The 26,551-nt window shown below is 31.6% G+C and overlaps 1 protein-coding gene across 1 annotated transcript; it reads left to right on the forward strand.

The window, feature by feature from the left end:
- Nucleotides 1–3,582: 3,582 nt before the first annotated feature.
- On the forward strand, nucleotides 3,583–13,938 carry LOC106718442 (sorting nexin-13-like). Its single transcript, XM_045686820.1, has 24 exons — nucleotides 3,583–3,783; nucleotides 3,878–3,989; nucleotides 4,264–4,478; nucleotides 5,033–5,256; nucleotides 5,554–5,706; nucleotides 5,823–5,995; nucleotides 6,220–6,336; nucleotides 6,445–6,559; nucleotides 6,971–7,099; nucleotides 7,325–7,545; nucleotides 7,818–7,885; nucleotides 7,952–7,998; nucleotides 8,486–8,648; nucleotides 8,966–9,078; nucleotides 10,508–10,621; nucleotides 10,767–10,900; nucleotides 11,144–11,356; nucleotides 11,561–11,657; nucleotides 11,838–11,917; nucleotides 12,308–12,426; nucleotides 12,768–12,836; nucleotides 12,975–13,081; nucleotides 13,517–13,630; nucleotides 13,754–13,938. Exons 1-24 carry the CDS (start codon nucleotides 3,671–3,673, stop codon nucleotides 13,858–13,860), a joined length of 3,117 nt encoding a protein of 1,038 aa, XP_045542776.1. The 5' UTR covers nucleotides 3,583–3,670; the 3' UTR covers nucleotides 13,861–13,938.
- Nucleotides 13,939–26,551: the final 12,613 nt, after the last annotated feature.

The raw sequence follows: 26,551 nt of genomic DNA on the forward strand, positions 1-26,551 counted from the left end.
TATAATATTGTCATACCTTACACTCTCTCTGACAAAACAGAAACGACAATATGTTTTAACACAAGTTTCACTGCAGTCGAAACCCAATAGTATCAAGCTAGCCGCTTAACACGTCCAACATTATTCAGTTATATTTATTGCATTTAAAATTAACATATTACGATCTTTATGAATAAAGTATAACAATAACAATGAATGGTTTAAAAAATTACAAATCATAGAAATATTTTACATTTCAAATAGAAAACAATTTAGTGATTTATATCAAGATGTATTATTTTAAATTATAAATAATATAAAAGGCACTTATATGTGCCGAATTATATTTAAAAAAATACAGATAATCCAAAATTATTTTATTTTTTCGTTTTTGCTATCTTTGTGATAAAACACATATGCCGTTATAAAACTATTGGTCAATGTATAAAACCTTTAATATATAACTAAACAAAACTATATATCTTTTTAATACATAGTTACGGTGTCCATTGTTGATATTCTTGTTGAGTATGTTGTAATATATTATATATAGACATTGTATATTAATATATGAACACATAGTTTAAGATAACACATGTATTGGTATATATAAGATAATTTGTAGCGTATAATACACTTTTATTTATGTATTTTAGGTTTAGTTTATGTAAACGCCTTTTAGTGATAAAAAATATTTAAATTTAATATATTTTATGGTGCTTTCAAATAGCTTTGTGCTATTAATTTTTATTTATTTAATGTTATCTTAGAGTTGCTATTTAGTTGTTTATTTTACAATTTTCGGAACACGATACTTGAAATATGATTTAATAAGTGATTATGTAGAAATGCTTGACTAAATTATGTTATAAATAAAAAAAAATGTTATTTTTACATATTTCGTTTATGCGTGAAATACATATTTATTTTGGAAATATGCCACAGAAAATGTTTCTTAAACCATCTCAGATGTTTATTCAAATTAAAAAACTAGTATATTTTGTTGCTATATAAAAGAAACTAGTAATAAAATTAAACTAGTTTCTTTAATACTACGTTCATTACTAAGTTTAGTTTATCTTTGTTTCCTAGCAAATTTTCTCGTCCATATAAAGAGTTCTCAAAATGATTACTACTTGCTTTATGTCACAGTGCTTATAGTTAATTAGTATGTTTCAATGAATTACAAACAAGCCGTGTCGATAAGTTACTGTCCCCAAGTTGATAAACTGATCTCTCGTTCTCATAACTCTAAGATCGTAGGACTCATATTATTGTGGACAGTTAGTACTAGCCGAAAAATGTTTTAACATTACTGCTATCGAGTTTGCAATTCAAATTTATGAATAGACTAGCGGGTGCCCGCGATTTCATCAGCGCGAAAAAAAATAGCCTAAGTCGCTCCTGCATACATCAGCTACGTTTCAGTCCAAGTCTTGTAAAAATCGATCCAGCCGTTTCGGAGATTACCCGGAACAAACGCAGATTTGCGGACAGACAAAAATTTTAAAAATTGGATTTTTCTATATATAATTGGAAAGGCAACGCAAATACGTTATGTTAGTGAAATTTAATTTTGTTTTTTGATTACATACAAACAGTTAAATATTACAAAATGTATAGATAAATCATTTTTTTAAAATCTATATATAAAAGAAAGTTGTGTTAGTTACACTATTTATAACTCAAGATCGGTCGAACTGATTTAGCTGAAAATTGATGGGGAGGTAGCTTAGAACTAGGAGACGAACATAGGAACTTTTTTTATCTTGTGTGCATTTTTTTTATTCCGCGCGGACGGAGTCGCGGGTAAAAGCTAGTTATCTATAAAATAGTGGCTTCGATATATGAAACTTGCGGACAGTAATTTTTCACGGAACTTTATAGCACGGACGTTAGATCTGACTTGTAAAATTTTGTTAGTGTTACACTAAAATGTAACATTAACAAGAGTCTGTGTGTATTAGAATAATTACGGAATAAATTAATTAACACGTCCAATGCCCCTCAGACCGTGAAAATCGTAGCATTGAACGTGTTAAGTACATTTATATTCCTTTGAATGTATGTTTAGTCAATTAAGTTATTTAAATATTCCAGTGCCACGAGTATTATTTAAACGAAAATAAGGGTTACGAAACTGAATAGCAATATCTTGATACCTTTTGTGAAGAAATGAATTTAATGTCTTAAAGCTCATTATGAAATTTTTTAAAATAAGTGATAGAATATATCTAATTCCCAATTAACATTACAATTTCAACTTTACCTTTGACAATTCTCTGATAATTATTGCCATCATATTTCTCATAGTTAATGTCAGATTTGAATTCTGAAGTAAACATGTATTAGATTTTGGACATAACATTTGGAATAACATATATTCGTGAAATGGCATATATTTCAGGTATTCCTAATTTTTATTTCTGTAGGGTAGTTAATAATATTTAAACTCTTAGCTTAGGTTTTATTCACCATTAAAACTATTAGCTTAGCTTTGGAAATATGGTGGCGACCCTTTTTAATCTTTTATCTCCTCTTTGATTCTATTAATCGTAAGACCTTTTAACATCGTTCCTAAAATATTTAGTAAATTGATGAAATTTATCGTTCCATTACCATTTAAATAAATTTTATTTGGTTCTTATGGACTAAGATCGTGGAATCGATTTATATTTGTAAAAACAATAGATTTTGGTTTTGAATGAAGTATTGAGTGTATCCAAAGAATATATTTAGTTTGTATTTTTTTTTATTGATTTTAAGTTAATTTGATTGGTTTTGTGGTCCCAAATTTCGACCTAAGTACGGCATCCACGAGTGTTCCACGCGTGATAAAGTTCTTTATGGATTTTAACAAATCATTTTAACTTATTATCAAATGTCCTAAGGAATTGGATTGTATTATATACTTCTCTATGTATTTTAAGCACAATTTGTTAGATAAACATTTTATGGCACTTTTGATGTAATCGTTTAAACTGTTAAAGAAAGCGTGTTATTTAATTTATGTTGTTCCAACATCATCATCTGCAAAACATGTCTGAAATAATTATTTACGCTCACGGTATCCAGGAGTTTAACTTTATTTATATAAAGGGAAATGTAATAGCTTCCTGAACCCTCAAGCAATGGCGTACTTTTTGTAATTATACAAATGTATCAAAAATGATGAAGTTGCGATCGTGTTGTTTGTTTGACATGTTTGACAATAAATTAATTATATTAGTATTATTAAATAAGGCAGTCTAAAGACTAATAATACTGCATAAAAGTTAACGTGGTCGTGTTGTATTTCAATAAAACTGAATACTGTTACAATTGTTGTTTTATTTGGTATACCTAGTTTACTCCATAACATACATTTTTTTTTGCAACAGAAGTGAGATTCACTACAATTTCACCGTAATATCGAGATAAAAAACATGTTGAACTCGGAATAAGAGAAAATCAAGCAATACTTCACTTGACCTTGACTATAGATTATTGGTTCGTCTTTAAACATGCCATTACAAAAATTTGCATACGGCAACCCTATGGTCTGAAATGTCATTTTGACGTAGCACGTCATGTTTTGACATATTTATTTTTTGTAAACTGTCGCAGTGTTGTTCATTTCGTGATTTCTCTTTTTAGATATTAATTTTCCCTTATATACTTTAGATGATTAATGGGACCCACTGAATAAAAAATGGTACCAAGAATCTGTGGGTGGTTTGCATTAGCTTCCGTTATTACAATTGCATTACTTGGTTTTGCATTGTATTTAACGATACTTATGTTTATTATTTCGTTTATTGTGGGGTAAATGTAGTCATTTAATATACATATTGTACTATTAACGCGATTATCTTGTTTGTGAATGTTATAAAACCTCTTAACGTGTATTTGTTTACAGGGTGTTTACAATTTTGTACCTGAATTATGATAGTAAAAAGATTTTTCCTGTTGATATAGATTGTTTAGATGATCCCTTGCAACCAATTAATTTTACTGTACAGTCTTCAAAGGTAATGATTTTTAATCTTCTTTCTTACATCTCTTGATATCTTTGAAATGAAATTGGTTTTCTTGGTTCTCTTTGGTTAAAATTTAAGAATTGGTGGACATCCTTGTTGGATGGTGTGAATGCACTTAAGACTTACATATCTTAGCAGGGAAATAGAGAATACTTTAAAAAGATTTGAAAATGACATCCAATACTCTACTTAAAAAATTTAGATTAAATTTAAATTTAGTCAATTCATAACTTTTATTATCCAAAATTAGCTATGTTTTTTCCAGGTTCAGGATCTCTTTGAAAGTAAAGAACCTCTCCCAAAATTTGACAATAGAATAACAGGCAGTGAAACGGTGGATTCATTTTTGAATGAAATCATTGTGATAATTATTAATGACTATGTCAACCCTTGGTATGAAATAATCACAGATGATGTGGAATTACCCACTCATTCAATTAAACGGTTGGTGCTAACTGCTGGAGCTAATGTTGCCAATAGGTAATGTTATTTATAATAAATTGGTAATCTAACAAGCATTGTGAGCAATTGTGTTTTTTTAGGCTTGCACTTTAATAAACCTTTACAGTAACTATAACAAATATTACACAACCAGCAATAATGTGGACAGATAGATCAACAAGGATAACCTGTTTATAAAACTTAAGATAACTAGTACCAATTTTTTTGTGAACATGACTAACCAATATAAAGTTACTTCAAATTAGCTGCTGTCCAACTAAAAATACACTAATTTTATGCTTAATAATATTGTCTTAATTTCTCATGAAATTTTTTTCATATGAGAGTTAGTTGCATAAGCTAATAATTACCATATTATGTAGCTATAGTATACAAGCTTCATCATCACCTATGTAGGGTCGGTGCATCAGGTTTCCATCCTCCATATCAATTTGACTGCCGTCTTCTCCATTGTCACCCCCTTCTTGATCATGTTACCTTTCACACAATCCAAGTATACAAGCCTATGCTTAATTTTTAAGCTAACATAGTTTATAAATTACGAGCCCTTAATATATACCCTTTTATTACAGAGTAAAAAGTGTAGACTGGATTCATCTCCTTTCAACAAGATTCCCAGAAGAATTAACAACACATTTAAAGCTGTTCAAACAATCCAGAGTTAGGTTAAAACATGTACAGTTGTTGAGTGCCAAAGATATGTCAAATGGGAATTCAAAACAAAGTCCAAAAAAGCAAGAAGAAAAGAAACTACACAGGAGGAACAAAAGTGAAACAGATTTGTCCTGGTTACCAGGTATTATATAATTATTATTATTAACGTAAAGTAAATCATACTAATATTATAAATGCTAATGTTTAGATGGATGGATGGATGGAAGTTTGTTTGAAGGTATCTCCAGAACACCTCAAAGGATGGCAATGAAATTTGGCATAGATGTAGATCATATTCTGAAAGTACATATAGACTACTAATGCAGACTTTTTTCGATTCCGTGCGGAAGGAGTCGCGGGCGACAGCTAGTGAGAAATAAATTTGTAAGATGACTTTATAGAAATGATCTAATTGTTTCGTATTAAATTTTTGTTTCAGATTCACAATCATATGGCAAATCGAAATTTTACGGCAGCTCTGAAAGTATTAATAATAAAAGTTTAATAGACCTATTTTTTGATTTAGAATGTTCTATGGAAAATAAACAAATATGCAGGGATACATTTTGTACAGATCCTGAAAAAGAAAATGGTAAAAATTGTGTTTTCAAGATATTAAGAAAAAATAATGGGTGCCAAAAAAATACACAAAATATCTGTTGATAATTTGAATGAACCTTCAATATATCTTACTGGTTATTATTTCAGCGTTATTGAGTGAAATTTCCGAAGCTGTTTTGTACCTGATAGCTCCCGAAGAGGCTTGGAAATGTCATGCTTTAAAAATAATATTAATTGATTTAGTATCGGCGGTTGTTTTACGACCTCTGATTGATTTACTCAGTGACCCAGATAATATAAATAGAACAATTATAAAAACTGTAAGTATCATTAATAATTAAAACTAACCTAGTTTAAATGAAAAATAATTACATCTCTTTGTCTAATTGAACATAATAAACTCAAAAACTACCCAACGGATTTTCATTATTTAACAAAGGCTTATATAAAATTAATTTAAATAGATTTATATTTATAATCTGTTGTAATTAATTTGAGTGTTGCCATATATCACAGGTTAAATATATTTTTTTTGTATTTACAGTGTTGTCGGGATTCTTGTTTATCGTCAGAGCTGTTTTTATTAGTGATAAGATGTTGTGGTGATGCTGAGGAGTTAGATGCTACTTTAGAGCTTGTACAAAAGGATATACAGAAATTAGTAAGACAGTATTTTTTTTTATTAAAAAGTATAATCTAATGCAATACTGCTGGACTTACATATTGAAATTTATATGTGTTTTAATGAAATAGTTTTTATATATTACAGCATTCTCGCGACAGTGCAGGGGAGTGGGACTTACAGGATAGACAAAAATTGTCATCACTACAATATCTATCTAGAATTATACAAGCTAAAAGGGCTACTTTGGGACCGCAGGAAGGTAACAAATTTTAATATTACAAATAAAAATAGCATTTAGCCTAAACATTTGGAAAGCCTGGTCTTCCACATAATCTGAGTTCTTGTATCTCTTGGATAACTATTTATAATATGAGAGCCTCGGTGGCTTAGGGGTTAAGCGCTTGACTTGTAATCTACAAGTCCTGGGTCCGAATCCCAACATGTACCGATGTGTTTTTTTTTTTTTTTCAATTTACATATGTACATTTATCCAAAGTTGTTACGGTGAAAGAAATCGTCAAGCAACCAAATATCTGAAAAGAAATTTAAAGATATGTGTAAGTCAACCCGCACTGAGTCAGTGTGATTGATAGCCTAGTCACTCCTAACCTAGGGTAAGCTGTGAGCCTATTAGAGCTGATTATTGGTTATAATATATCATATCTAACAGGGGCAACTACAAGTAGTACTACGGAGAAAGTGTCCGAAGAAGTGATGAGATCGTTGAAATTTATCAGAGCTACAGCGGCTTGGAAATCAAATGCTCAGTATTTGCTTGAGATTGAACTTAATGAAACAGGTATTAACATTTTATAATTATATTTTTAACTAATTTAGTACAAGATGTACGTAATGTGGAAAGATAAAGTCCTTCCTTAATCTTAATAGAATTAAATGTTAATGATTGACGGTTACTGTTTTGAAAGCTTATATATTTTACATGATAATGTGGTTAAAGAAAGTTATTTATTAAAAAGTTACACCAATTCATATAATGAAAACAGAGTTCTAACTTATATTGCAGATGCGCCTCATACCTCAAAAGCTGTGTTAGATAACTTAAGGTCCTCAGCATTAGAGCTATGTGATTTATACTTGGGTCCTAACCGACCTCCTGTAATGGGTGTGCCGGAGAACTGTCACTCGGATCTCGTCAGGAAGATCACAACTGAAGGAGAGGATTTCACCAAGAATCCGGTGACTTGCTTTGACGATGTACAGAAATGCGTTTGTGATGCTTTAGAGGTAAGTTTTGAGACTACAGCTACAGAAATACAGTCGAACCTGGAAGTTAGAAATTCGGATTAAAATGAAACCTTTATAAGCGAGAACAATATCACCATCCCTTGGATTCTCTTTTATCCAGGTTCGATTGTATTATAATGTTTCAAATAAAAATGTCCCCTTGATTAGTCAAAAATTGCTAGAATAGATTTTATATGAGTAAATACTAGAATATTTTGATTAACATTTATGTTTCGTACAAAAATCAGTACCAGATAACTGTTTCTTTCCAGGATGATCCATCATGGCAGTCAGATTTTATGATGGATAACGAAACAGATGGTTTGGAAAGAAAAAATAGGTACAAATATCTTTAATTAATAATTTTTATCCATTTCTTTGAAAATAATATGTTTAATTTTTACAGTGACGTACATAAAAGAGATTACAAGACGGATACAAAGAAGTATGCAGGTAAATTAGTTTATAAAATACTAGCTTTTACCCGCGACTCCGTCCGCGCGGAATAAAAAATAGAAAACGGGATAAAAACTATCCTATGTCCCGTCTCCTAGTTCTAAGCTACCTGCCCACCAATTTTCCGTCAAATCGATTCAGCCGTTCTTGAGTTATAAATAGTGTAACTAACACGACTTACTTTTATATATATAGATTTGTTAACTTTATATACAAACTAGCTGTTATCTGCGACTACGTCCGCTCGGAATTAAAAAAAAAAACTTTACAAGTAGCCTTTGTGTTTTTCCACACTATGTTCTAAAACTGTGCCAAATTTCATCAAGATCTGTTGAGCCGTTCCGGAGATGCCTTCAAACAAACATCCATCCATCCATCCATCTAAACATTCGCATTTACAATATTAGTAAGATTGGCTTGTCCATTATTACTATTTATGTGTGCAGTCGTTTTTTGAATACAAATTACATATTAAACTCTTCAGATAAATGCAAGAAAATAATGAAGTCATGTCTAACACAATTACCAAAGTTATTTTTTAAATCGAAACTCAAATACGAGCTCCCGAAAAAGAGTAACACCTTCCCTCGCTCTTTTGCTCGAAGAGTGCCTTGTAACAAGAATCATACTCTCCCTAAGTGCCATATGTTTGGTATTATATACTCTTATATTATGTAGTTTGATTAAATAGATGATAAGAATAGGTATTACATATTTTTAGTATTTATTAGAGGTATTAAAAAAAAATTATAGTAAATTTAGATTATCGGACCTTATCGCTTACAAAATTTGTAGAACTTTACACTTTAACTTGCAAAGAATTAAATTTACGCGTCTCTAACGAGTGGTAGTCGCTAGTTCGGTGTTCTTATGATAGTTAGCGATTTTTAATCGATATTTGGTATATTTATAAGTTATTTTAAAAAGTATTTCAGTTTCAGTCTACTATTTAAAGTAAATCTAGAAATAAATTTAAATTTCCAGCCGATGGCATACCATTGTCTAGTTCGCGACACAACCGGTCGCGTTCCGATGTGGTGGGCAACTTAGCGCAGAGGATGATCAATGAGAGCTCAGGTATGTCTTTGGCGTGTGTTATTTTGATACTAACGCCATCTAGCGGTACATTTTTGAATATGCCACGTATTTTTGATTTCGTTTCGTCAAGATTTAGGCTGTCCTTTGGATTGGGTTATGTATTAGGTCCTTACATATGAAATTGGCGTTTTGTATGGGAGGAACAAAAAGTCGAATATTTTTTAATATAATATATTTAATTAATCAAAGTATGAACCATTATTTTCTATGCACTTTTGCCATCTCATAGGTAGTTCATTGATCCCTTTACTAAAAAAACCAGTCGGACGGGAATCAATAAAATCTTTGAAGGCGATTTGGACTGCCCCATCGGAGTTGAATTTTTTCCCTTGCAAGAAGTTATCCAAATTTCGAAAAAAATGGTAATCTGTTGGAGCAAGGTCCGGGGAGTACGGAGGATGTCTTAGACTTTCCAATTGAAGCTCTTCTAATTTAGTAGCCGTCTGTTGCGCAGTGTGTGGTCTAGCGTTGTCGTGAAGCAGCAGTGGCGTGGAGCGATTGACCAGCCTAGGTTGTTTAGCCGCTAGCTTTTCCATCATGGTTTGCAATTGCTGACAATAGACATTAGCCGTAATAGTCTGGCCAGATTTGAGAAAACTGTAATGAACAATACCGGCACTAGTCCACCAAACTCTTACAAGTAACTTTTTTGGGGTTAATTTTCGCTTGGGGCAGGATTTGGCTGGCTGGCCAGGATCCAACCATTGCGCTGAGCGCTTCCGATTATCGTAAAGAACCCATTTTTCATCACAGGTAATGATTCGGTTTAAAATACCTTCATTATTGTGCCGGTTTAGTAATGTAACGCAACAGTCGACGCGCGTTTGCCGGTTTGCTTCAGTCAATTCGTGAGGTACCCACCTTTCAAGCTTTTTAATCTTCCCAATTTGCTTCAAGTGAATTAAAACAGTTTTATCACTAACATCGCAGCCTGCAGCTAACTCGGACGTGGTTTGCGATGGATCCGCTTCCACAATAGCCTTCAACTCTTCATTATCAACTTGAGTCTCAGGCCGTCCACGGGGCTTGTTCTGCAGATCGAAATATCCAGAACGAAAACGTTGGAACCAAAAACGAATTGTGTTTTCTTTTGCAACACGACCGCCATACACATCATTCACCCTTCGAGTCGTTTCCGCAGCACTAGTGCCACGGCGGAACTCGTACTCGTAAATAATGCGATATTTTAAGTTTTCCATTTTGTAAAATGAGTGACGTAAACAGAAAAAAACAGAAGAAAAAAAACAAATGAATGACGGTCATCGAACCACAAATACATGAGTCTATAGCTGTACAAATTTGAATTTGGAATTCCTTACCAAAGAGGAGAAATTCGTGATTAAAGTGGCCAGTACGAAAAACGCCAATTTCATATGTAAGGACCTAATATTTAAATGTTTATTTACAGGTCCTTCTAGCTTATCGTCGTCCTACTCTAACACGTTGTCACTCTCACATTCTGAGATCACACAAAGAGCGAAGAATATGTACTCCCCATTGTCAGCGTATATTATAGAAACGGGTAAGTTATATCATGTGTTTATTTATAGTAAATGTACTACATAATTTGATTTCAGATTAGTTTATGTGGGGATAAATTATCATCCAATTGTTCAAACTGTTTTTTCGTCTTAAATATGATCGATGTTTTTATTTTTTTTATATAGCGTTGGTACAAGACAAGGGACGTACATTCGGCATCTACGCTATTGCGGTCACTCGGATATCAGACAACGAGGTGTGGCATATTTACAGGCGATATAGCGATTTCTATGACCTGCATACATCTATAAAGGAAAAGGTTATTAGGCATTTTATATATAACTAGCTTTCGCCTGTGATTTTGTCTATGCAGAATTAAAAAAACACAATTAGCAGGCTATGTGTTCTTCCAAGCTATATGTATGTCAAATTTCATTGAGATCGATGAAGCTGATTTGGAGATATCTTCTAACAAACATCCATCCATCCATACATCTAAACTTTCGCATTTATAATATTAGTAAGATTTAATTACAATTATAATATTATTATACTTTTGCAGTGGCCAGAACTAGGCAACCTATCGTTTCCTGCAAAGAAAACCTTCCAGAACACTTCAAGATCTGTTCTAGAGAGTCGCAAGAGGATGTTGAATAGTTACTTGCAGAGTCTGACAAGTATAGCGATGGACGCGAGGTACATGGCTCTGCTGTCTCAGGATTATTTGGGAGGTTTCCTCAGTCCTGAAATACAGACGGAGAGACATGGAAATACGGTATTTTATTAATATATTCTTTTGTAAAATTAGATAATATTTATAAACCTTTTCTAGCAAAAAGTAACCAAATACATTAAAAAAAGGGAATTAAATCAGTGATAACTAAATAATATTTGATAAATTAATTGCTCAGTTTTCTAAAAGAATATTTTTTTATTCAAAATAGCTTACAAATAGAATAAATGTTGAATTTGTTTGCAGTTTGATGGTCTATTTGTAAATTCAATAAGAGCCGGTATGAGGACTCTGAAGAACATGCCTGATCAGTTTGTGAACACAGTTGATGGTGTTATGGACGGTATAATTAACATATTTATTTGTACTAATTTAATTTATAAAAATTCAATTAATAATAGTTAAAATGTTTCTAGAAAATTTTAATTTCAGTTAAATTAAAATTGAACTACTATTTTTATTTTAAAACTGTCAAAACTTTGAAACTTGTCTTTATAACATACTAGACATTTTTTATTAACAGGCATATCTAAAGTATTCCAAGGGAAAAGTGGTGAAAACTACGATGCGGTTAAAAGTGGAAACTCTTCAGACGGGCAAGATGTACGTTTTGACATAAAATATTCCTATTTTTTCCAGCTTGATTGTATAGTTCTACAAAGAAAATATGTGACCTAATAATGTCATCTTTACAGCGTCATATTTTGACCAATGAGGCAGCTGCACGAATTAATATTGCCATTCACAATTCCATAAAATATCACGCATTATGTTATGAAATTTCGGTTAATTTGCCACTGTGTTTGAAAGTATCGATTTAAATAGTAAAGAACTCCGGTTATAATTTGCAAATCAATTGCGTGGAGTTGAACAGACAATTTACGGAAGAAGTTAGGAAAATTTTGTTCACTGGTAACCCTTAAAACTTGTAGGCGACCTTTCAAAGTCAAAATACTACCTTATGATACTTGTGGATAATGTCTACATTCGTAGGACGGGGACGAAAGTGTTGCGTTGCGATTATTGGAGGAAGTTCTCGGTATACGAGGCCTATGGCTGAGGCGGCGGTTGCTCGCGCCGGTACGGACATTGATAGCTGATAGAGTTAACAAGTAAGTATATTTCTGTATAAATATGTTAGCTGCTCTTAACTTCGCGTGAGTTGCTGCACAGAACTCAATTTTAGGTGTAGCGGGGCAAAGCGGCATGAGGGGCCTTGGGACTTTGGGCGGCCAAAATATTTGAAAAGAGTTATACTTTACGTATATGTAACATTTTGTACGCATGTTACGTATGACTTTTACGAGCGTAAATTTATTAAGGGAGTCCGTTAACGAAAACATTCTACACTTAGGCACTGCTTAAGTAATCATTTAATCAACCCTGAGTTTGGCTGTAATATTAGTTATCAAGGTTTTGTTTTGTATTCATTTGTATTTGGTCTTGTTCACAGAAAAGTATTGGAGCTGGTCTCCTCTCTAACATCGCCTCGGAATGTAGTTCATTATCTAAAAACATTTAAGTAAGTTTGTGTTTATGTTACATTTCCTTCTTTAGATGTTTTTGTCAGCAACAGCTAGGGTTGTATTTTTGAAATTATACTATAATTTCAATTTTTAATTTTTATTGATGGTAAATTTGACATATATATGTATTATAGACAATGGTTGACCAGTCGCAACAATTCCAAATATAACGCGAGAGATTCCGCAACAAAAGCAAGAACGAGGGTAGCAGCTAAAGTGGCCTTGCTCTCCGCCGCTTCTGGTAAGGTTCTAATTAATCTTTACAGAATTTTGAAAAATAATCAATGTTTATAATTTCACTAGTTGTTGCCTTGAACAAACAAACAAACATACAAACAAACAAACAAATAAACAAACAAACATACAAAGAAACAAACATACAAAGAAACAGACAAACAAACATACAAACATACATACAAAGAAACAAACAAACATACAAAGAAACAGACAAACAAACAAACAAACATACATACACAGAAACAAACAAACAAACAAACTAACAAACGAACGACCGCCGACCGACCGACTGACGAACGACCGAACGACCGACCGACCGACCGTCCGACCGTCCGACCGTCCATCCATCTATCGATCCATCCATCGCTCGCTCGCATTTATAATATTAGTAAGATATAATTGTTACCATGCGTAAGTTTGTTTGTAATTTGACATGTAGATGACTTACGTCATATTGTGGGGTCTGACGCGGCGCGACGCGGACTGCTGTCAGTCTTTGACATGTTACAAACAGAAGAAATCAACAGGCGATTGATCTATGTCCTGTTAGAAGGTAGGAAATGTTTATTTTTTTACATAATTATATCTATTTTCTTGACTAGAATATACTTAAAATAATTTAGAAATAGAAGGCGGTTTTAATTTGTAACTTAAAACATTTTATCATTTGTTTCAGCAACTTTAATTAATCTATTCCCGGATAATAATTTTCAAGATTTGTTCAAGACATTATATTCGAATTCATTTCGCGTTGTGCCATCAAAGAAATCAGTAAATTTATGAATGTGGTCTTAGATAGTTGAATTTGTATATATTTATTAGAGCCATTCCGTTCTTGTTGAACAAAAAAACTATTAAATAAAAATGTATGCCAAATTAAAATAAATTTTTCACAATTAAATTGTTTTTATTAAATATTAAAGATATAATGTGATTTAAAATATAAAATGATACGATAGGGTTATAAATAAAACTATTCTTAAATTATATCACTCGGTTGGTTTCTGAGACAATCTCTTTATAAAACATATCGTCATCCCTGTCAGTATCTCGGACAAAATAGAGATAACAATAATATGTTTTAAATGGAGATTTTAGTCTCAGAAATCCACTTTTAAACATATTGCTTCTTTCAAACTAAAATATTATATTAAAAGGTTAGTGCTAGATGTTGTTAAACTACATATATTTTTGTATGATATAGTAATTTATATCATAGACCGGTCTTACTTTATACTGCCGAGTCATTAAATAGCTACGGAAGGAGGTTCCTTAGTGTAACTATTAAACGACTATTAATGCGACAGTTAATTATTGTTTTTCCAAACGCTGTAAGTAGAGATTTGAAGGTTCAAAATTGAAATTGAAATTGAAATCTGATTATAATAATTACATATTTGAATGGTTTGATTAATTAAGACTATGTCATCTTTAAAACTACAAAAAAAGGAAAATTTATATTAACAACAAGTCAAATTTATCATTATATAAGATTATTTTGTAATTCATTGTGTTTAGGCAATTAAATTTATAAATGCCTATCTTGTCGAACCTTAAATAATATTGTTATTACGCATATAGAAATGTATTATGGTTAATTATTATTATTTCAGATTATCATATTGATAAAGCCTTATTTAATATAATTGCAGAATAATCGTAGGTTTCTGATACTAAAATCTCTGTCATTATCTTTGACAAAAAAGATAACAATATGTTTTAAAAAGGGATTAAGATCTCAGAAATTCACGATAAGTAATATATTGAAGATAAAGTAATATATTATTATTAAAAATATACTTAAAATGTTAAACTTTTGTGAGATTATTATAAATAAAATAAAAACGGCTACACTCCCGTACACTTTATGGGTTGCTGGCACCGACTAGTTTCGTAACCTTCGGAGGATCTTCAGGTCGGTGCCGACACAGAATGAATTGTCCGTCAGTGTAGCAGTTTTTATTTAGTTAAAGATATACATATATGATATTAGTATAAATTATATGTGTTTAATATTATTAAAAAAAAATAGGTAAAAGTACTTTCAACAAAATGTGTAACCCCACGGTTAAATTCACATTTACACTGTTCAAAGTGTAAGAGCCTCTGTGACTTATTAATTATTACCTAAAATATCTGTTTTTTTTTTTTTTTAAATATAAAAGTGATAATGGCAGCTTTGTGTAATTACATATTAGGTTATAAAACATTATATATTTTAAATGGCTTTGAATTTATATACTTTATGTTAGAATGTTGACACTGCGCCATATTTATAAAAAGCCAAAAATATATGAACGAAACTAGTATTAGGTATTACCAAGATTAATTAATTTTTATACAAAAAAATAACTATATTAAATTATAGTGATATATAATTTATAATGAAGGCAGTTATAGCAATAAATTGGAATGTTTAATATCTCATAAGAACATATCAATTAGAATTTCTTTGCAAAATTAAAAAAAAAATTAAACTATCAAAATATATATCGTACATTTTATATATGTTTGTTTCAGCTGTAATAAATTTTGATGCACTTAAATATTTTGATATATTGTTAAAATAAAAATTTCTTTTAAAGTTAACATTTAATATAATAAAAAATATAAAGCAATAGAAAACGAATTTAATTTTGTACTACTGTTTATATTTAATGTGTTGAATAAAAACAAATGTTATTATGTAATTATCTTTATGTTATCGTTGCTAAGGTTTATATTTCATTGTGTATGTTGTTTGAATTCAGCCGTTGCATTAGTTAAATTCATTGTACTGGGCAGCATTTACGTATCCATTTAACGCATCACGTAGGATAGCTAGCGACCACATTCCGTTTGTTACGATCTAATGTTCTCATAACACTAATTGTAACTTAAGTATTTATTTAATAAAAGCGTTTGTATTACAATTTGTGGTATTATTTCTGTTCACATAATTATTTTTAGGTTATTTTTCACCACTTAAAAGTGGTCGTATATTCCATTCATATTACACAATTATAAGAAGAGACGTTATTAGACTTGTTCGTTGTCTAATTTTTGTTAAATGATGCAGTTTATTCGGACGAGGCATTCAAATAAATAAAAAGAACACATCACTAGTAGTCGCCCGCGACTCAATCCGCGGGGAATTAAAAAAAAAACATAAGTAGCCTATGTGTTCTTCCAGACTATATGCTACATCTATATATCCAAATTTCATCGATATCCGTTGGGTTGTTCTGAAGATACCTTAAAACAAACATCCATCCATCCAAACATTGGCATTTATAAATTAGTAAGAAGTAAGATATACGTTCATACAAAGAATTGTGTGTCCGAACGTTTGTGGAATTATGCCATTTTAATTTAAAAATGTTAATTCAGCCACGAGCTGGACGTATTCGCTGACGTTACATTCTTGCGGGTTCCTGCTGCTCCACAATTGTTACGTAAACGTATCCGGAAATCTTAGACACGTATCTGTTGCAACTTGATAAATTGCCACAAGAAATTAAACGTCAACGGAAAACCTACGGAAAATTTCCTTTATATTCCACGTAAGATATTTTAGCGACGAATTTTACTTAGATGTTACATGTCCGGACATCTTGTCGTCCCTGATTTAAAATTTAGGAAATATTTTCGAAGAGAATTCGTTTACCTGCTCATTATACCTATCATTTATAGCGACGTAAAAGCTGTCAACTGAGACCGAGTAATATCGGATACAAAGTATGCTTCTTGCATATTTTCACTTATTTTAAGTTAAATTATGTTACATGTTCTATTTTAATTTTTAACTTGTTGTAAAAATGGATTTTACTCAATAAAAGGAAAGGCTTCGTTTCGCTTCAAGTCACTAATTTATCATGACATTAAAATTATTGTGATCCAAAAAATGTAAATGTGTTATTAAAATCTTTCAATGGAATGAACCCAGTCTGTAAAAAATACTGATTGCAAACTTAATCCCGATAATTTCTCGATCGTCTCCTATTGATTATTCCAAACAATGCACAATAGAATGTTTAAATCAATTACTATGTAATTTTTGTAAGTAGCATTTTCTGTTGTTGAATATTGTCCCTTTTTCGAGTCGGCCATCTTTGTCATTACGTAGTGGAGTGTCGGCCGTCACGGGTGAGAGCTCAGAATAATTAGACTTTAAATCAGGAGTAGCGGAGCGATAAGCCGCTCGAATGTGCTATGAATAGTCAATCCTCATTAAATTGTTCGGCTGTATTAGTCTCATTCGCGAGGGCCGTTTAAACACCATTATACGTTGCGTTGAACTTACTTCTCATTATTTTGTACTATTCAACAATAAGGTCTAAAAATTTTACTCGAAAAGTCCTCTGACTAAAGATATTATATTGGTATAACTCTGTAGACTTTAGAATTTATTGCTATCTATGAAGAATTTCACAGCCTCTTAATATGTCCTTTTTATATCAAAAGGTGGCAAACGAGCAAACGGCCACCTGGATTCGCCGAAATAGCGAGGCGACCGTTGCCCTTAGACATCCGCAAATGATGATGCGTTACCTGCCTCTAATCAACGAGGAAGGGGACGCACATAAAGAGAATATTTCCCCTTCCTGTGCGTCCTTTCCTCCGCCAAATCCACTTCTTCTTCCCATCCTTTCCTAATTAGAAAAGGATGGGAAGGGAAGGACTAAAATTAGGCCTCCGGCACCACACTTATCAGACGAAACGCGGAATTGCTTCCACTTCACGCCTGTCTTCTGTGTGGTCGTGGTATTGCACCTAACAAATATTGTTGCGGGATCTATCACTGTTAAATATCATGAATAATCAAAGCATCTTAAATTATTCAGCTGTCCTGACGCCGACGTAAAACGGTTAGGTTAAAATATTTTCTATACAGATGCACAAATTCTAATTGCCTTATTCAAATTGTTTATTGATTAAACCAGTGTACATTTAGTGAGATAAATCAACACTAAGGGGAAGCTAAAACCATTTACCGATTAACTAGCAGTAAATTTTAGAAATTAATTAGCGTCTGCATCTATCGATAGTGAGTCAGCTGAATTATCTGCTGCAATAACGGCGGGCTGTGAGTGACACGGTGATGGCGACGGCGAGGGTTTGAAGTTGCATCATAATACGAGGCGAAATTAACGTCAAAATGCCAAGCAACATCTCTCTAAGCTTTCAATGTGTTTAAGTGATTTAAATTGTGTTTATATTTGTCAATAGTCAAAGATATATTTGCCAAAAATAATTAGGTAATTTGTGAAATATTCGTTTATTAAAATTTAGTATCTATCATTTTCTTGATTTTTTAAAATAAAAAATACAAAGTATATTTAAATAGAAAATCTACATAGTACCATTGTAAAAATACGACTTTTACACAATATCGAAGTACTGAGAAAAGGTTCGATTTTGGCGTTAGGCGTTAAAGTGAGTGAAAGATTCAACATTGCTCCCTCGGGGCCGATTACTTACCGAACTTTTCCTCCAACTCTTCACTTCAGGATAACTTGAATTATATTTTTGCAAATTCTTTACAACTTTGCTCTACAACTCTACATCGATTGTTATATTTTAACATTCAATCTTGCCGTAAACTGTCAGATGTTCTGTTCTATATTGGAAGGCTTTTACTAGATCTTGCATTCTTTTGTTTTACTAAATAAAACATGATGCTATTAAAATGAAAAACTGTAGTGAAATTAGTAACCATAAATATTTTGCAGTCAAACTTGTTTTGGATGCGCTTTCCAAGTACCAAAATCTGTCTTAAATTCTAATAATTTTATAAACTACTAGCTTTTACCCGCGACTCTGTCCGCGCGGAATGAAAAATAGAAAACGGGGTAAAAATTATCCTATGTCCTTTTCCTGGTTCTAAGCTACCTGCCCACCAATTTTCAGTCAAATTGATTCAGCCGTTCTTGAGTTATAAATAGTGTAACTAACACGACTTTTTTTTATATATATAGATTAACAGTTATGGTAATATTTGCTTAACCCATAAATGTTTTGGCCATAGAGTAAGAATTGTATAGTAACTTATAGAATGAAATATAGACAGTTCTATACTTGTATATACAATAGACATATACTTAAATAATAATCTGAAAAATGTTCGAATCATTTCTTAAGCCGAAAGGCAATAGTAAATTACATCGTTTAAAATTAGTGTTGCGGTGGTATTGTGTAAAGAATAATTAAAATAATATTGTTTATAAATAGTAGCGTAAAGAGTAGAAGGTTGAACTAATGAAATGCCGTCGCGAGTACCACACAATAGAATCATTGTTCCTATGCGCGGTGGAATAAGCATACCGTATATGAACTAATAAATCATACTGATTTGATTATGTTAACGGCACAAGTACTTTGATTTATTATTGTACTAGCTTTTGCCCACGATTCTGTCCGCGCAAAATTAAAATAAAAAAAACTTAATAAGTAGCCTATGCGTTCTTCTAGACTATGTTCTACATCTATACCGAATTTCATCAAGATCAGTTCAGCCGTTCCGAAGATACCTTCAATCAAACATCCATCCGTTCATCCATCCAAACATCTAAACTTTCACATTTATATTATTAGTAAGATTAAATATACGAGTATGTCTAAGAACACATACAAATATTAATTTTCATGTTGACATCAACCAATAAATGCACTTGGCTAAATCTTACTAATATTATAAATGCGAATGTTTGGATGGATGTATGTTTGTTTGAAGGTATCTCCAGAACGGCTGCATGGCTCTCCTTGAAATTTCGTATAGAGAACATAGTTTTGAAGAACACATAGGCTACTAATTAAGTTTTTTTTTAAATTCCGCGCGGACGGAGTCGCGGGTGACAACTAGTGGGAATATAAAAAAGAAAATACTCAATATTCATACTAGTTATACTTAGATTTTTACGTAGGACTAGACTAGTAAACTAAGTGGCTTAATAAAAGATAACTAGGTGATAGAAAAATAACGAAGGCACTCTAAAAATGTCATGAGTTTTATGGTTTGTAGGCTCTTGTAGATAGTAGTAGACTCAGTAGTAGACGTTAACTTACTGATAGTATTGTACGTATACAACGATATTGCTGCTTTCATTCTGTAATAATAAGGTTGGCTTTGGTATATCATATATAATTTTATTTTTAATTTACTATTTCAGTTATAAAAAATCTTTTTTTTACTTGTACTTTTTAATATTCGATTGAATATTAAATAAAATGACTTGAATATTTAAAACTGATGTATTCGGACCAATATGTAGCAGTAAAGCGAACCTCTTAATACTGCATGTATAATGTTACCGTTAATTTATTCAGTTCCAGTAGATTGACGGAACAGGTAAAAGCTTTTTTGTTTGTGGAAAATGAATTTTAACCGGGAAGATTATCGATTCAGCGTTGCAGAACTGAATTGATAGAACTGATCAGGTTGAGGAAAATTAAAATGCTGCGAAAAATTGTTACAAATTCAATTTACTCCTTTTATGTATATACGAAACAATTACGTGTCAAAAAAGGCCAAATATAACTTCTTACAGAAATATTTGAATGAAATTAAACACTCCTAATCTTTACATTATTAATTCATACCGAAAATCAGTAATCTGAATTGGGAAATAGCGACCGTGCCGAGTCTCAGCTACTATATTTAATTAGATCCAACATTGGGTACGATCAAGTCGTTATCCTGACGTATGGTTTCATAAGCATTCCGGATTTGGCCCACTAAATCAAACTGATTTGATTATTCAGTGCCGGACGGGACATATTTAATTAAACAATATCCTTGCAATTAATTTATGATTATGTAGTGACGGGTTTTAACATCTTACCGATTAATATATAATTAGAATAATTATTGTAATCGATTTATTTGAATTTATAATTACCATTATACATAATTAATGTTATGTTAAATTGTTATATTTGATAGCATTTTAGAGGTGTAAAAAAGATGTTACGAATTATATTCGAAATAAAAAATAAATTAATGCTTAAATCTGTTTCATTTTAAAACCATCCCCCGTTAGGAATTTACCTTAAGCAAATTATCAGACCGCTGTTTGTTTTAACTTGTATGAAAAGTTGAGGTAACGTTTGCGAGATCTGATTTGCTTGCCGGCTGTTTGCTTTGCAAAACTGTGCTGGGAATTAGATACCGTTTATTTAGCTGTCTTTTGCATCGAATACTTTGTGTGATTTTAAAATTGAAATTCTAATTTCGCTTTTAACTAGAACTATTTTAACTGTAGAATAATTCGTAACGATCGAATCGATGGATCCATTCGCATTAATGAAAAACCCAATTTTATAGTCTTTTTTTTAAAGAAGCGCTAATAAATACAGGGATGTATTCTAACAATAAGTGCTTTCCTTTGTATTCTAACAAAGTAACACGTGTACGGTGTTGCGGTGCTAGATAATATAATTGACGTGAAGTATTTATATTCAGCGTCTAGTGCGGCATTACGCACTACGTCGGAACAATGATTCGATTGTTCACTGTTCCCCACTTGCATTCAATTAATGGTACTCTCTGTGATTGTGAGCTACTTTTATTCAGACGCCATGTGTATTGATTTACTTTTTACTACTGTGTTAAATAATTTTACAAAACTAAATAAAAAGTTATATTGCATCTTTATTATCTTATATTCAATAATAAAAGAAAAATAATTTACATAAACTACATAAGATCGTGCTTATAAGATGAAATAAATGACTTCGTTTGTTTACTTTAACTAAAAAAAAGTCGCGTGTAGAAGAGTGTTTTGTAAAAAATTTAATTGTGAAGCCAAAGACTTGCTTCCGACAAAAGTAAGATGATATTTAAATACTATTATGAGTCCCATATGTACGGAACACATATAAGTGCTCTTTAATGGAGTAAATGTTGTTTCTGTTATTACAACGATTAAGTCGAGTCATTGCGCCAATAAAGGTGGGCAGTTAGCGCTGCCGTGTACACAACACAGCGCACGCCGTAGAATTAACTCATGTCATTATTTATTGAAGCAAATGAAGATTATTCCACTATTAGAAAACACAAAAATATCTGTATACCTTGTTTTTTTTTTTTGTTATATTTAATGTTAGTCTTACGTTTCGCTCTTCTAAAACGTCAAAATGTTGAGTTAACAATTCTATGACTAGTCAAATACAATTGTCACTGGCCATTGACTACACACACACTCACATATTGTTGTCTCTGTTGATTTGTGAAAAATAAGAGGGATGACCATATTTTTATATACAAATGTTTCGGCATTGGAAACACCGTAATCTATCAGAACAACTCCATCATTGTTAAAAACAATATTCACACGGCCTCGGGAAATGGAATAACAAATGGAATTTGGAAATTAGAACAAAAACGCAGTACTATATCTTCGCTTTAATGACGTTGGGTTAGCTCTTTTAGGGGCAAATTGGCCTCCGGGGCGTTGTGATGAATCATTGGCTTTTTATATTGTTGTATCATCACGGGCGGATTAGAGCGTAACTCCACCGGACCATTTATCATATTTTATTTGGTTTGGGAATACTCATGTTCCGTATATTTTTAAAACTTTATTTTAACTAAGACATTATTTCCACTAAGTGATTAGACGTTCAACATAGGCTGCTAATTGGCTTAGTGAAATAAGGAACTAGAACCATTAGGTATAATTTTTTTGACTCCTAAATTTTTGTAGTCTAAGAAATAGGTGTTCTGTTTTAGTTTTTTGAAAAAATAAGGCGTTTTCAGAACTTGTTTAACAACTGTGACTTGTTATGCAATTTTTAATTGTTGCAGTAATTTTATTCATAGCTAAATGGGTAAAGTCGTCTTAGGATAAAAAATGCAAGAGTAAATTGGTATATCTTGCCAACTTTATAATGAACGACAATACAATTAAACTGATTCGAATATTTTAAATCAAGTTGGCGCAGAACGAAATGAATATAATCCTAGAAACATTTAGCTAGTTATTTTACGATATATGTATAATTTTAACTTAAAATAATATGTAGCTAGCTACGCACGTACTAGCTTTCACTTAGTAAAGAAACAGAAGACTGATTGTAGTTAGTGTTTAACTGATATAGACAAAAATAATAAAAATCAAGCAATGTTTATTATTTACCTCATAATATTAGTAATATATGTTTCATGATTGACAACAACTCCTATGTAATTTAAAATTGACAAAGAAATTGTAGAAAAACGTTAAATTATTTCAATGAAAACAACTGTATTTGTTAGTACAAAGCAATAGCTGAAAATTTCAAGGTTTTAAATAAATTGTTGGTGCATTTCAGCATTTCCTTCAAATTAGAGTAAAACAACATTTAAATGACGACTCGCATTTCGTAGAGCGCGTAATTACTGCACCAGCCGAGCCTGAGCCGTGCTACGCGCCGACTGACAAACTATTTTTGTTGTATAGCCAAACGATTGTACGAATAGGATTACCTAGTAGGACACACACCTAAGACAATTGCTACATATATCGCAGATGTAGTACTTACATATTTTACGATAGTAAAATAGGGCGGTTATTACTTGTTCTTTTTAGCTATTGAAAGTATCTTAAATTACTTTTCTCTAATGAAGGAGTTATTAACCTTGGTTCTGTCATCATTTAATACAGAAAACGGTCCAAAACTCACCTGATTTTAAATGACTGATGTCCATCAACAATGTGTGTAATGAAATATGTGAAGATGCATCAATGATGATGTATTTCAAAACTGTGGGAGGACCTTTTCGGTTCTATGTTCTGAACGCAATACTAAATCTTCACCTTTATTACATGGGCTAGCTCTTTTAAAGGGCGAATCGGTCTCGGGGGCGTTATGATGAATCGTTCATTTTTCTTAGCGTTCTACCATTGTAATCGAAGCCAGAGCATTATTATTGTCTTGCTACAAAAAGGAGATTTTAGTCGCTTTTTGACTTAGGAAATGTAATGTCATAAAGATTCGTACACAGGCACGTGTCCGCGTCGCCGACATTTTGTTCATAATCACCAAAATCAGTCGATCATAACCTGATTTTCAAGGTGGCAGAGCAAATCTATACAGTTGTAATACCTTGTGTACGAAGGGGCTTAATATTTTTGTCAATTATTTTAAAAGATACATGTCAAATTGTTTAATTATTCTAGCTTTAGAAGCAATTAAGGAACGTCTTACTTTTATTTCCTTACAATTATAAAGAAAATGCGATGAAAGAAGGTCGTAGAACGGAATGCTAAATCGATTTCTTGTCCGTATCTTCACAAAAAAGTATATTATAAGTAGTAAACTTTCAAGAACTACCCTTTTAGTTCAGAACTCGACATGTTTAACTTTTATTTTAAGTGAAATAGTTTTTTAGATTACATGCAAAAGTTATGGGCTACTATTTTGTCATTTACACGTAAATATTTCTTCACCGTTTTATTTAAAAGAAAAGACGTGATTTGTCTTAAAGAAAAGAAACTGATGAAGTAGTACTTTTTTATGAAAATTTTCGGTAACAATCACGGCAAAGATGCCACTTATCTATTCTTAATATTTGTCTAATATCGTCATAGTAAAAGTTACCTACAAATTAAAAAAAATACTTTAATTGTTATCAGCTTATAACCTATGTCTTACTCCTTACTAATATTATAAATGCCAATGTTTATACGGATGGATGGAAGTTAGAAGGTATCTCCGGAACGGCTCAATGGATCTCGATGAAATTTGGCACACATGTAGAATATAATCTGGAAACACATAGGCTACTTATTAGTTTTTTTTAATTCTTCGCGGACTTCGCGAGCGACTGCTAGTTTAAACATAAAATTAATCATCTGCTTAATTCAGAAGACACGCACAAGTTGCTACCTATATAGTTATATATATTAACCAAATTAACGTAATTGTACTAATTATAAAACAATTAATAGGAATGTGTGAGTTAATTGTTATATATATTGATTACATACTAATTAGTCATTATTTCGCTGAAACTGAATGAGTTTAACTACTGTTCAATTTTGTAGTATTATTAACATTTAATCCTGTTTCTAATTCGTGAGTAGGATTGTTTATTTTTGTTGTTATGTAAATTTATAATTTTATGATCTTGGTGAAAGGTTTGGTGATTTTTGGAAATGGTATTTTTTTGCTTAATATCTTTTTGTTTATAAATGTTGCTGTCCGCAAGGCCGCATTTGTTCTTTGTAATCTTTGACAGATCTGGACCGATTTTAACGGGACTTTGAGCTTCCTGTCAGCTGATACATGCGGGCTTATTATAGATTTTTTGCGCTGATCAAGTCGAGCGCGACAGCTAGTAAATAAATAAAATCATATGAAAAACATTTAAAATAAAATTACGTAACTCGGTTCACGTTCGTTTGAATTGAAGAGACGCGACGTAAGATTTAAGTGACATCGTACATTTTGTAGGTGCTTAGCGCTACCCGCGCACCGTCTCGTTTTGTCACGCCACTTTCTTCTATACGCTCACATTAAAATTACGAATATGTAATATTTTATTTATTTAAAACACTCCGTATATTTTAAATAACAACAAATTTACTTAATAGCTAGATACTAGAACTAAGGGTTTAGAAAACAATATGTCGATAATGCTGATAGGACAGAAATGTAAAATCTTAATACTTGGTACTTTGAAAGATACCCAAAAAATGTGAACTCCCTGTCTAAATTTTAAGAAAATTATACTTCTTATATAATTTTAGGATATATGAACATCATGTACAACTTATTAAATGTATCCAGACGTTCTCTGCTATGTTTTCTTAATTATCTACGTATTTAATGAAGCAAGATTCTTGTGAATTTAGTGAGGTGTAAAATATGGCGCTCTTAAGTGCTAAAATATCCTCCCAAACTTATTACACAAACACATATTCCCTCTAGTCTATGAGATGATAATTTGCTTGCTTTAATTTAATTTTATTTGCCGGTCTAGCCAATATAACGGTGGTGTGGTTTTAAGGTGTCGCAGAAGCTTCTTTATGGTTACGTTAGATTTGTTTCTATTTAACTTAATTAATATAACAAAATATAAATTTTTATCGTTTCAGATGTAAGCCCAAAAATTTTCATTTAAAGTCTACATCGTTTTAAATCAAATTCTATTATAGATTTACTATAGATTTACTATTTAGAAGAAATATAATAATTGAACAGTGAAAATTAAAAGAAAATATACTGAAATATATAATATATACTGAACATCATATTTGTTTTTTGAAGATAAAGAAGAAATAAAGTGTGTATATATTTATTTTCAGATTCAAGTGGGAATCGTAAAGTAAAAAATAGTATGTAATAAGACAGTACGAGTGGATAATACAATATTCAGTGCATGTCTGCGCTATAATTTAGTGTAGTATCTAGAATCAGGTCCGCTTGTTGCGCTCCATTGAATTTAGTTTCCTCTCCCCTTTGCAAAGATTTCAATTGAAATCATTGTTGTGCTTCAACTTTGCAACTTATT

The sequence above is a fragment of the Papilio machaon genome, chromosome 4, assembly GCF_912999745.1.
Source record: "Papilio machaon chromosome 4, ilPapMach1.1, whole genome shotgun sequence".
NCBI lineage: Eukaryota > Metazoa > Arthropoda > Insecta > Lepidoptera > Papilionidae > Papilio > Papilio machaon.